This window comes from Gavialis gangeticus, unplaced genomic scaffold (assembly GCF_001723915.1).
Source record: "Gavialis gangeticus isolate Ggan-Ray unplaced genomic scaffold, GavGan_comp1, whole genome shotgun sequence".
NCBI classification, from domain to species: Eukaryota; Metazoa; Chordata; order Crocodylia; family Gavialidae; genus Gavialis; species Gavialis gangeticus.
The window spans coordinates 119740032-119752159 of record NW_017729025.1 but is presented as its reverse complement, the minus strand read 5'-3'; the positions used below and the strand labels follow the sequence as shown (position 1 = coordinate 119752159).

Genomic DNA, 12128 nt, shown 5'->3' with positions numbered 1-12128 from the left:
ATATATATAAGGTTAGGGCTGTGCAAAGCTTCGGTTCCCGATTTGATTTGGTGGAGATTCAGCCTGATTCAGCAACTGAATCTCCGAATCCGAACTGAATCAGGAGACCCTTTAATCCCTCCAAACTGAATTAGAATGCTCTGAATTCAGCGATTCACACATATGCATAAATGTTTTTTCTACATACCTCAAAGCATGAGGTGGCTTGTGAATGCAGCAATTCTGGGGCAGATGGAGTGTGCCACAGGAGTGCAGGGGGCTCCCCAGCACACTCGGCAGCAGACCCAGAGGTGGACCAGAAGCACTTCCAGTCCACTTCCAGATCTGCTGGGAAGCATGGGGTTGGGGGAGCACTGCACCCCCTCCAGCTTGGTGACTAGTGTCTCCTGGGTCTGGGGAGTACCCAGGATCCCCCTGCAGCTAATTACTGAGCCAGGAGGGTACAAGGTGGGGTGGGGCTCGAGTGTACTCCCCAGTGGACTTGGAAGTGGACTGCAAGTACTTCTGATCCATTTCCAGGTTCACCACTGAGCATGCAGGGCGGCCCCTCAGGGTCCTGTGGGATGCTCCATCCACCCTGCGTCGCAGTGTTCATGAGCTGTGCCTGGTACCTTGAGGTATGTAAAAAAAAACATTTAAAGCTGTTTCTATTGCCGAATCACTGATTCGCTGAATCAGTATCAAATCTTCAGATCAGGATTGGGCCGAGTCGAATCAGGGATGGTGATCCGAATCAACAAATTGAATCTCCATTCCTGATCTGGGCTGAATCCAAATTGAATACGGCCCATTTTGCACATCCCTAATACACACACACACATACATATATATATAAATATATACATTCATATACACACACACGTATGTATACACACACACATATATACACATATACATACACACACACACTTATTATATATAAGTATACAATACATATATATACACATATATGTATACACACACATACACACACACATATATATCTTCCATCTTCCAGTGTTCTTCTCTGAAACTTTTAAAGAGTATACTGAGCAAGCTTTTAGAGAGCATAGGAAGTGGCAATCATATTGTTAAGTATCCAGAATTGGTCCAACCTGGAAATACTTCTTTGGTAGAGCTTCCAAAATTCAAATTAAAAAGTACAAATAAAATGGCACAATTCTAAAATTATGTTTTGAAGAAAATGAAAGATTTTATTTTGACATTGTTGAAACTTTGTATTTTGTCATGGTTAAATATAGTGAGATATTTGCCCAAATGTTTTGACCATGATATTAGGGTGACATGTTATGTTATGTAAAGCATGTGCAGGCATACCTCCGAGATATTGCGGGTTCAGTTCCAGACCACTGCAATAAAGCGAGTCACACGAATTTTTTGGTTTCCCAGTGCATATAAAAGTTATGTTTACACTATACTGTAGTCTATTAAGTGTGCAATAGCATTATGTCTAAAAAAACAATGTACATACCTTAATTAAAAAATACTTTATTGCTAAAAAAATGCTAAACATCATTTGCTGGAAAAATGGCACCAATGGAAAAATGGCGCCGACAGACTTGCTCGACACAGGGTTGCCACAAACCTTCAATTTGTAAAAAACACAATATCTGAGAAGCGCAATAAAGGGAAGCGCAATAAAACGAGGTATGCCTGTATAAAAGTTGAAATGAGTTGACATGTATATTTTATTGTGTACTTTTAAAAAATCTTATTTTTGATTTATTTGATTGAAAATGGATATTTTGTTTGCTAATTTAATACTCTAACTCAGGGGTCAGCTCCCTATGGTCCATGGGTCAGATCCAGCCCAAAGAACCATTGGATCCTGCCTCTGGACATAGATATTTTGAGGTTAAGGAAGAACAGGTTGGATGCATGGACTGTAAGGTAGATATAAAACTGCCTCGATCAACAGGCTCAGAGGGTACTAGTCAATGACTCAATATCTAGTTGGCAGCTGATATCGCATAGAATGCCCTAGGGGTCATTCCTGGAGCTGGTTTTGTTCAAAATCATCATCAATGACCTGAAAGATGGCACAGAGTGCACCCCCAGCAAGTTTGCAGATGATATCAAGGTGCGAGGAGTAGTAGATACACTGGAGAGTAAGATTAGGATTCAGAGAGACCTAGACAAATTGGAAGATTGGACCAAAAGAAATCTCATGAGGTTCAATAAGAACAAGTGTATTAGCACAGAACAATTCCATGCACCGGTACAGACTGGGATCTAACTGGCTGGATAACAGCCCTGCAGAAAAAGGACTGTGGGACAATAAGCTGAATATGAGCCCACAGCGTGTCTTGTTGCCAAAAAGGCTAACAGAATACTGGGCTACATTAGCAAGAGTGTTGACAGCAGAGCAAGGGAAGTGATTGTTTCCCTCTGTTCTGCACTGGTGAGGCCACATCTGGAGTACTGTATCCAGTTTTGGGCCCCTTACTATAAAAAGGATGTTGACAAATTGGAGAGAGTCCAGCAGAGGGCAATGAAAATGGTTAGGGGGGCTAGGGAATATGACTTAGGAGGACAGGCTGAAGGATTTGGGCTTATTTAGTCTGGAGAAGACAAGACTGAGCTTTCAACTACCTGAAAGGTGGTTCCAAAGAGAATGGAGCTAGACTATTCTCAGTGGTGGCAGATGACAGAACAAGGAGCAGTGGTCTCAAATTGCAGCAAGGGAAGTTTAAGTTAGATATTAAGAAAAAACTCTCTCACTAGGAGGGTAGTAAAACACTGGAACCAGTTACCCAGACAGGCTGTGGAACTCATCCTCGTGGTTTTTAAGACCCAGCTAGACAAAGCCTTGGTTGGAATTATCTGGTTGGGGATGATCCTGCTTTGAGCAGGGGGTTGCACTAGATGACCTCCTGAGGTCCCTCCCAACTCTCATTTTCTAGGATTCTATGATATTTGGAGGCCTTCAGTTGTTGAAGTAAGGAGCAGTAGAAAGCATTTCTCCTGTGCCACAGCAGAGAGAAATGGTGGTGGCACTGGCATCATCTGGATCTTAGTACCCTCCCACCTCTGACTTAAGTTGGGTCACTCCAGCCTGAAAAACTTACAACCTGAAAAGGTGTCAGACACTGCTCTAACTGAGAATGTATAATTGTTATTTTAACCTGTACTGAGTTGATAACTGAAACATAGTTTGCTCAAGTGTTCGTTTCCCCCCGGCTGTATTCTAATGTTGCATGGAATTTTGAGTTCATCAAAACAATATTTTCTAATACTTGCCTATGAACATGAAAAGGGTGTTGGAGAATATTTCATTGAATGTTTGACCATCCTTTCAATTCACTTCCTCGTCCACCTTATACAAAGGCCAAGGAAAATCACAGCCCCACATTTGTGGGAGATCAAGGACTGCCCCTCCTCCATGCACTCCTAAAGGAAGTGGGAGGCAGACAAGCCTAATGCAGCCTCTGCCCTGAAACCTAATGTACCCTCTCCCCCCAACAACTTGTACATTAAACAAATCTAATATACACCCTACTGCCAACAACTGGCCTATTGAGCTAATTGTAGCTACTAGAGGGAATGTGCTGTCAAGGATGGCATAACTTCTGTTCTCTGAGGAGCCAAGGGAGGGATGCTAGCTTTGTTATACCTATGAATTTATATATCTCCACCCTGTATTGTATGCAGAATCACAACTAAGAGTTCAAATGTAACCCAAGTCAGATCAGAGAGAGGCATCTTTCTCTTTGGTTGTACTTTGTTGCATGGTAAACTTGGAATTGTCTCTTTAAGACTTTTAATCTTCCTGACCCAAGCCCTGTAAAACATGACATTGTGTTTAACTTTAAGCATGGAACTACTTGCAATGCATGAAGTCACTACAGTGCCTTAACATGGTTTTCTTTGTCAGATCCCAGAGATGTCCATAGCTAGTCCAGATAAAGCAGCTGAGAGTACACATATAGGTTCTTACTTTGTCAAGGGCTGCCTTTTCTAGTTCATCTTTTGCAACTGCAAGTTTTTGCTCCAGATCTGTTAGCTGTTGTGCCTGTGGGGATAAAAAGAAAAACACAGTTGCTGATGTAATTTACAATATAATCATTTACCCAGTAATTTTGCATTCTGTGCCTGTAAGACAGGAAGGGATTTAAACTCTATAGAGCAATGTATATGATTACGGTCATAATTGCCTGCCAGATGACCAAGCCTCAAGCGATTTTTTTTTAAACTGAGAAAACATGCTCTTCATGTGGAAATTGGGTCCAAACTTGCCTCCTTTATGCCAATGGAAGTTAATGCCAGTGGCAGTAGTGGGGTTTTTGTGATAATCAGAGTATTTACATATATTGAACTCTTTTGCTAATTATTCAGTAATTTGTCTTTTATTCTAAGCATTTTAATACTGTCCATTAAAATACTTCCCCCCACACACCCACATGCAGAAATACTATGAGAAGATTGGTATACAAGGGATTAACTTTAGGTCTGCTTCTTCCTCCCCTTCTCTAGAGATCTGAAAGGAAAGGCTAAACAAATGGCTGTTAATGCAACAGCATGATGAGAATGTCTTTGGAGACACAGGGATTCAAATACGGGGTCACAAAATTTAGATGGAAAACATGCTGGAGAGGTTTTCTCTTTTTACAGTGCATTTTATTATTTTCTCATTGTAAACATCAGTCCTTGAGAAGCAAACCTTGATTTTGACAATTTATTAAATATTGGTGCCAGTCATTCCACTGACTTATATATGTATAATTTGACTTGAGTAATTTTGAAGAATGACATTTTTCCAGTAGGAATCTATTACAATTCAATGGAATTCTCCCTGCAGAAAAATAAAATTCTGGGAAGGAATTAGACTTTAAAGGAATTAAGGATCTTTAGCTTCCTCCGGCTGTGCCTCCAATAATGTAATATCACATTACTATATAACCAAAAAGAAAGGATGTTGTGTTTTTTCTTTTATTGCAGTAGTTTCAAATGTAAATAGCCCTGCAGTTACATTCAGTGTATATGAATGAAAAGGGAAGGGGTACACTGAAGCAGATGGTTATCTTTTCCATTGGAAATTTTAATGAGACAACATACATCATGCATATGACTAGCTCTGTAACGTTCTATCTCATCAGTTATAAAAAAATGATATTTTTTACTTTTGATTAGACATTTGCAAACAATCAATTACTAAAACTTATTGTTAATTTTCCCCTAGGATACTACTGTTCTGATGCCTGACTTATTTGATACATTGCCAGGTAAAGATTTTCTCAGGGAAGATTTTCTAAGGGTACTTCTTTACTGAACACTAAAGTATACTGTAGGTATTTCAGGTACTGTTGCAACATGTTATTTAGCATGTAGAACACTGTGCTGATATGTCTACTCCACTTCTGACCTGCAAACTAGCTCTCATAAAGGTATGCTTACTGTACATTGCAGTACAGACTTTACATAAATGACATTTTCCTATGTTATTAAGGGTAGTCAAAGATATGCGTTAGTGAACAATCTGAATCTAACAAAAGGTTATGTGCAGAATTAAATGCCAGAAATTATATTAAATATTTAGTTTTAAATGTCTGGTTTAAACTGACAAAAGCCATGACACTGAGTCAATGCATTCCAGTCTCTAACTACATGAAAAGAGTTTAACTGCATTTAAAAAAGGCTTAGGCATTTTTGTGGAGAACACTATCATCCATAGTTCCATTAGTTAGAAATATATCTTCCAGCCATGCCACGGCTTCAGGGCATAAACTGACCACTAAATGAGATGAGAGCAGATGAAACCTTCCCTATTACCATGATATTCTATAATTTTTCACTATGTTTTGTGTGTCATCATCTTTTCAAACATCTGACACCAGTCATTACCAAAGACAGACATAGTACTGGTATGGTCAGGTAAAATAACATATATGTTTCTAAAAAAAGTAAAAGTCTTTCTTATTCAGAGCCCCTTGAAATAAAAAGAATTTTTCCACTGATTTTAAGGGAACTTTGGATAGTGGAAGACTTTGTGTAAATTCATTTTTATTCATGGTCCAGTGGTAACAATCCAGCTGCCACACAATGGCATTTAGTTTATGATTAAGTTTTCTTGTTGAAATAACAATATTCATTGAGCAATAACTGATGTTTAAACCTTGGTATTTTAGTTTTTAACTTCCTGTAACTTTAGAGTAACCAATTATTTTTTCTATAATTTTTTAAATTCTGTTGTAACTTTGAGTTACTCCTATGGAAATAAACAAAACTCAGATGAGAAAAAATAATTAAAAATAGTAAAGGCTGAGTAAAGAATAACATTTATACAAAAAGTTTGGAAATCCATTTGAATACTGCCTTCTTTAAAAGCTGGTACTAAACAGTTACGGGGAGTGAAGTTTTTCTTTGCTTTATCATCAAAAAGATACAAATAGTTTAAGCAGCTTTTTCCAATAATATCAACTACTATTATTATTATATGATTATATCTTACTTACTGGTAAAGGGAAAGTTTTAACTATACCTACTATAAGGGCTTGTTTCTGTGTGGTGCAGAGAATCACTGACCTCAACCAAGCTCTATGAAAACTGAAAGTACTGAGTTTGTCATTGGATTCAGGACCTTGAAGAATCAGGCTTTAATCGAAAAGAAATTAAATGAACTATTTTGTTTTATCCCCTGAGACTACTTTGAGCAATTACTGTCAGTTCAGTAACTTAAATAAGACCCACCCAGTACACAGACCCAAATTCCCACTGAAATCAATACACTCATCCTATTTTACTTTAAAACACCTTTAAGAAAATGCCACAGCTATTTATAGGTATAAAGAGAGACTGGACTATATTCAAATCTTAAGTTACACTGAGTGACTCTGGATTTATTGATGCCATGATAATAAAGGCCAGATTGAGGGTTTTTGTGCATATATGTATTTGAATGTATAAGATGTAAAAACGTGCAAATGATGCCCCCTTTTTGGCACAGTGACTCTAGCTACTTAGCAGAGACTTTATTCATCATATTCTGCACATCATCTGGATAGTCTAAAGATTCATCTTGATCTCTCTTTTAAAGCAAGATGCATATACCAAGCAGTAAAGGAGTTAAGTTGTGTAAGACCTGCAGGCCAGAAGCTTCATTCTTCTAGAAGTCAGCTATAATGCTGCCCTGGACAACTGAGAAGATATATTCACTGGCGGCCACAAAAAACATCTTCCAAAAAAGTGTGGCTTATGTTGCTCCATGCAAAATCCTTCAGTTTTCCACAGGAGAGACATGGAACCAAAGATCTTCTTTGCATCCCCCAGACATATTTCTCTATCTGAAACCTTGAACTTACTATATTATCACCAGTGGCTCATCCATCTCCTAACAAAGCATTTACATCTATGTAAAGATAAGTTCTAAACATAGACCCTTCTCGTGCTTTGGCTTTACTGGTAGTTTAACAAGAGAAAGTGATATCTTTACCCTAAACTTTCTTTCAAAGCTTGGCTACTCAACTGGTTTACACTACAAAATCTTTCTTCTAATTCTTCCTAGTTCACTCTGCTTGAGAAGTACCTTTTTACCTCTAGTTTAACTGAATTTGCCTATGAGCATGACTCTATTCTATTTCTATCCATGGTTTTCTGTTCCTGATAGTTCATGAAATAAACCAGGCATAAGTCTAGATTCTTCTATCTTGGCTAATGTAACAGGGTGCACTGGCACCTCCCTGTTTATCCACAGGGGAGATAGCCTGCAGGGTGCTTCACAGACTGGAGCCTGGATGGTGGTAGGTGAGGTTTGGATAGGAGCAACGTCTAGGGGGAAAGCTGTACCACTGGGTACCCAGAGTCACATGCTTTCACATCCAGATTACACTGGTCCAGGAAACTCCCAGAGGAGAAAGAGGGTGGGACAGGAAAGAGGGAAGGACAAGGGACACAGGCAGCTCCAAGTAGAGGGAGGCCACAAAGAGTTATGCAGAGGCAGGGGAGGAAAGCCTCTGAGGAGCCAGGATGCATGGCAGAGGACACAGAGGCAGACCCAGAGCTGCTGGGCAATGTGGGGAGGATTGGATGGAAGTCTCTGCAGTGTGTAGGGCTGGGACACATGGCAGGAAGCACAAGCTGAAAGCCCAGAGTTGCTGGAGAATACTGAGGAGAGTAGAAGCAGGGCAGATGCCTGGAGTAGCATACCAGGACATGTGGTAAGCCAAGAGCTATGGTACCTTCTTTTTATTTTTGCTTTCCCTGTTTTTCCTGACATCTATTGCAGAGGTTGTTAAGCATTTAAGCATTTTAATTCCAGGACTGGCTGCATACATATCTATACCAAGAAATGTGCTTTAGTTTCTCCCCCCTCCCAAGTTCATGAGTTAATGGACTTCGGCTATTTGATTCATATTGGACTTTGTTCCTCCCTCTGGATATTCACAGTTTAACAGAATGCAAATAACAATTGATTCCCTTTGGGTTGAGATACTGGATCCATAAAGCCCTAGTTCTTCTCTGGGGGTAATAAAGAATTAAGTGATGGCCTTTGAGGGGTGATAGCCAGCTGGTGCTTAATTCATCTGGATCAGCGGCCTTGAATCCTGATATGGTGGGGTGAGGTAGTGGATTCTCTGCAATGCAGTCAGCTGGTGGGAGTATGGGGCTGAGGAGAGGGTGTGTGCTGGCTAATTAGGGGTGGCCAGCTGCTCAGCTGGACTCTACATTCTTCAGCAGCCTCCTAGAAGGAGTATGAAAACACCTCCAGCTGGCCTCACTGGCCTAGGCCATGCAGGCAGGCTCAGAGCCCCATGCCCCTCCCCAACATCAAACATCTGTTCTGTTCCCTCTCAACCTAACAGAGAGATCTTTGCATAAAGCCTCAGGCTTTTTGAACATCTGTACTTAGCCCTTGTTACAATTATAACCAAATTATTTTTGCCTCTACAGGTTATCGGATGTATAGCTCTGGATTAAATCAATTATTCATTTACCAATATTAAAATAGTGAGTTTTTAAAATGATTATTCATTGACACTTAGTCAATCAAGAAGTGATTTTTCTTAAATCTCAAATGAGATTTTAGATAACTGATGACTTTGTGTTGCAAGCAATTGATTTTTTGAAAACAGTTTCAACTATCAGTTTGGGCTAGTTTATACCTGCATAGGAGGATGGAATTACACATTTTGATCAGTTAGGAAACACTGGATCACATTTGATTATGTATGACTAGCAAATAGGCGTTAATTCTAGTTTTTCATTTAGCCCTAAATAAATAATAATTTAAGAAAAACAAGGGTAGGATATTACCTTTTTTGTATTTCTTTTAAATTTCCTAATTTTATTTTAATTGCAAATTCTAGAAGGGATACCTATCTAACAGGAAAGAGGGGCTGCCACTAAAGGTTTACGAATTTTTTTTTTACTGTACTTACTCTGTAGACATTTGCTTCTTAGAAGAACACACTGGGTGTGCCCATGCGTGCAATTAATGTGAAGCGATAAACTCTGGAGTTTATTGCCATCTGAACATATGCCTGGGAGTGCAGCATGTTCAGCCAGATAAGAGCAGCCCTGGCTGGCCGCAGCCTCAGAGTGTCAGCCTTCTAGCCTGGGGCTGCTCCCCTGGCTCAACATGCAGTGGTGGGCCTGGCTGGGGCAGAAGGGTGCTTCAGTGTAGGGTCTAGCCAGCAGGCACCCCCTGCACTGAAGCACCCTTGTGTGCCAGCCAGCATCTACATGTGTGCTACTGTGGAGATTTTTATTCCACAACATGATAGTATGTGTAAATACAAATACTTTTAAATATGAATGCCATTCTACTGCAGAGTAAATAAGTTTACTCCAGCACAAGAGAAGCACATGTGTAGATGCCAAGACAATTACTGTGTATCTAATTAGTCTACTGCACAGTAAACATCTCATGTAGACATGCCCACATACTAAAAGCCTCTGAGCTTCACTATTTTCTACAGAAAAGAACATTAAATGTAACTGAAAATGCCACTTTTTTTTGGTGCTATATGGTTTAATCAAATACACAGCTAAAACCAGCTGTTCAAAAGTATCTGATTTATATTTCAGGCTGGTATAACAAGAAAGTAAGCCTACTTAATATATGAGTCTTCCCAAAATCCTCATGCAGTATACATTTTCCTGATGAACATGCTCATTAATACCTTAATGCTTTTATTTTTCATTAGTGACTACTCTGGATATTCACTCAAAATGGAGAATCTTGACCTTTGTGGTTTTCATTAATAGAAGCATCACTTTTCTCTGCTTATTAAATTTTTTTCCCTCAGTGTTTCTTCCTGAACTTAAAATACCACTCTATGACTAAAAGAAAGTGGATAGCAGACCCATATCTTTAGAAATGTAATATTGTATAACATATTATATTATTACTGACTAGTGTATACTCAATACTTGCCAAGAACGTGTGAAAGTTATAAGATTAACTATACCTCTGTCCCTTTTCTAGTTTTTCTAAATACAAATGTGTTAGGACTCATGCCTTTGCCTTCCCAGGGCTAGATTTTACAACAAATTCTTGAAAACTCAATATTTACCATGAAAGAAAATATTCTGATAAATGAACTTACTGCATCCATTAGGTCTCTCTGTCCATTAGCTCTGCTCTGGGGTGAAGGGAGAAGAGGAAGAGTTCAGAACAAAGGAGTAACCAAAGAGACATCATCAGACTTAGGATAGGAGCTGGTAAAGGAATCCCAGCACTGACCTCAAGAGGTAAGCCTGAGAAGCCTGTTTCCAGGAACTTGGACTGGCTACCAAGAAGGCTTCCAAGGAATCCTCAGTTCTCAAGCTCCCTGATATGAGTACTGCTGATTATGCAGGAGTTTGGAAGCCCTGGTTTCACGAGTAGACCATTTGCTGAGCTGCCCTTCACCTAGGGAGCCCTTAAGTCCTGGTATTGCAGGCTGCTAAGGAGCCAGGACCCTGGGATCTTGGGATTCAAGGTGGTTTACAGTAATGGTACCCAATCAGCATATGCTGCAGAGGAGATAGGAGCTTCAGAGCCTGATATACCAAGAAAGCACATTTGGTAGATTATCACCCCAAAGCAGTGAACTCCAGATGCGCTGCCAAGAGCCTATGACCTGGCACTATCAGGACTTCCAAAGGCTTGACTGCCCATTCAGCTGCCTGGTATACTGCTGAGGACTAAGAAAAGTCTGTTGGGAAGAAGGATTTTGTCATGGGATCTTGACATAGGCAGGTGAAAAAAAGCCAGAGTTAGAATTTCAGCAAAATCAGACATTTTCCATGGAATGCTTCAACATTTGAACCTGACAGCATTTTTATGGGGAAAAAAATCCCAGAAAATGTCTATCCATAATTTTTGCATTTAATTAGATTTTTTTTTAGGCACAGTGTGGAATAAGAGCATGGTAAATAAGCTGTACTATTACAAAAGTAGGTCTAAAATTCTAAGACTTAGAGAAAATTCTCTAAGTCACACGTTTCACACTGCATATATTAATAGTCTCCTGGCTTAGTACACTAGTGCATTATATGATTCCCAATCTAAAATTCCATTTCAGTTTTTCTCATCAGGGAATGCAAAGGCAGAGACAAATCTCCATCCATTCCTTTGGCTTCTCTTCCCAGGTCAAATGTGGGGATGTAGACTGGCTTACTCTTACATACCCAGACCCAGATCTAGATAGCATGTAACAGGATGGAAAGAGTTTCTGAATCCACAGCATGGGCATAGACAGAGAATCTTGTACTTAGTATTTGCAACACTTGCTTTTATTGTCCATGCTTTCATTAATATATTGTCAGACACAGTGAAGTCAGTCAAGCAGGATGGCTGTAACTAAAGCCAGACTTTACTGCAGTGTCCTCTAGATGCAAGTTTCTAATCCCAGTAGTGTCAGGGGGCAAAAATACTATCAAATGTCCTTAATTATTTTTGTAAGGCCTATCACTGTAGTACTTTAACCACAAAAGACAAATGGCTGTGCTGATACAAACCAACGTGGTTCCCATCTTCAAAAAAGGGAGGAAGGAGGACCTGGGAAACTATAGGCCAGTTAGTCTTACCTCGATCCTAGGCAAGCTGTTTGAGAAAATTATTCTGGCACACATCCAGGAGGGGCCAGCAGGGGACTGCATGCTTAGGGGCAACCAACACGGGTTCATCAGTGGCAGGTCCTGTCAGA

General features: G+C 39.8%; 1 protein-coding gene across 4 annotated transcripts in view; it reads right to left on the bottom strand.

Moving 5' to 3' along the window:
• The window catches only part of LUZP2 (leucine zipper protein 2), a 479617-nt gene that overhangs the window by 61843 nt on the left and 405646 nt on the right, over positions 1-12128 (bottom strand). For 2 of the 4 annotated variants that reach the window (XM_019519485.1, XM_019519482.1), the window contains exons 8-9: positions 10512-10580; positions 3938-4012 (exon numbers count right to left, since the gene is read on the bottom strand). In XM_019519485.1, the coding sequence (XP_019375030.1) occupies positions 3938-4012; positions 10512-10580 (144 nt within the window). The remainder of the gene's footprint in view (positions 1-3937; positions 4013-10511; positions 10581-12128) is intronic. The other 2 variants (XM_019519483.1, XM_019519484.1) reach the window with 2 other exon arrangements.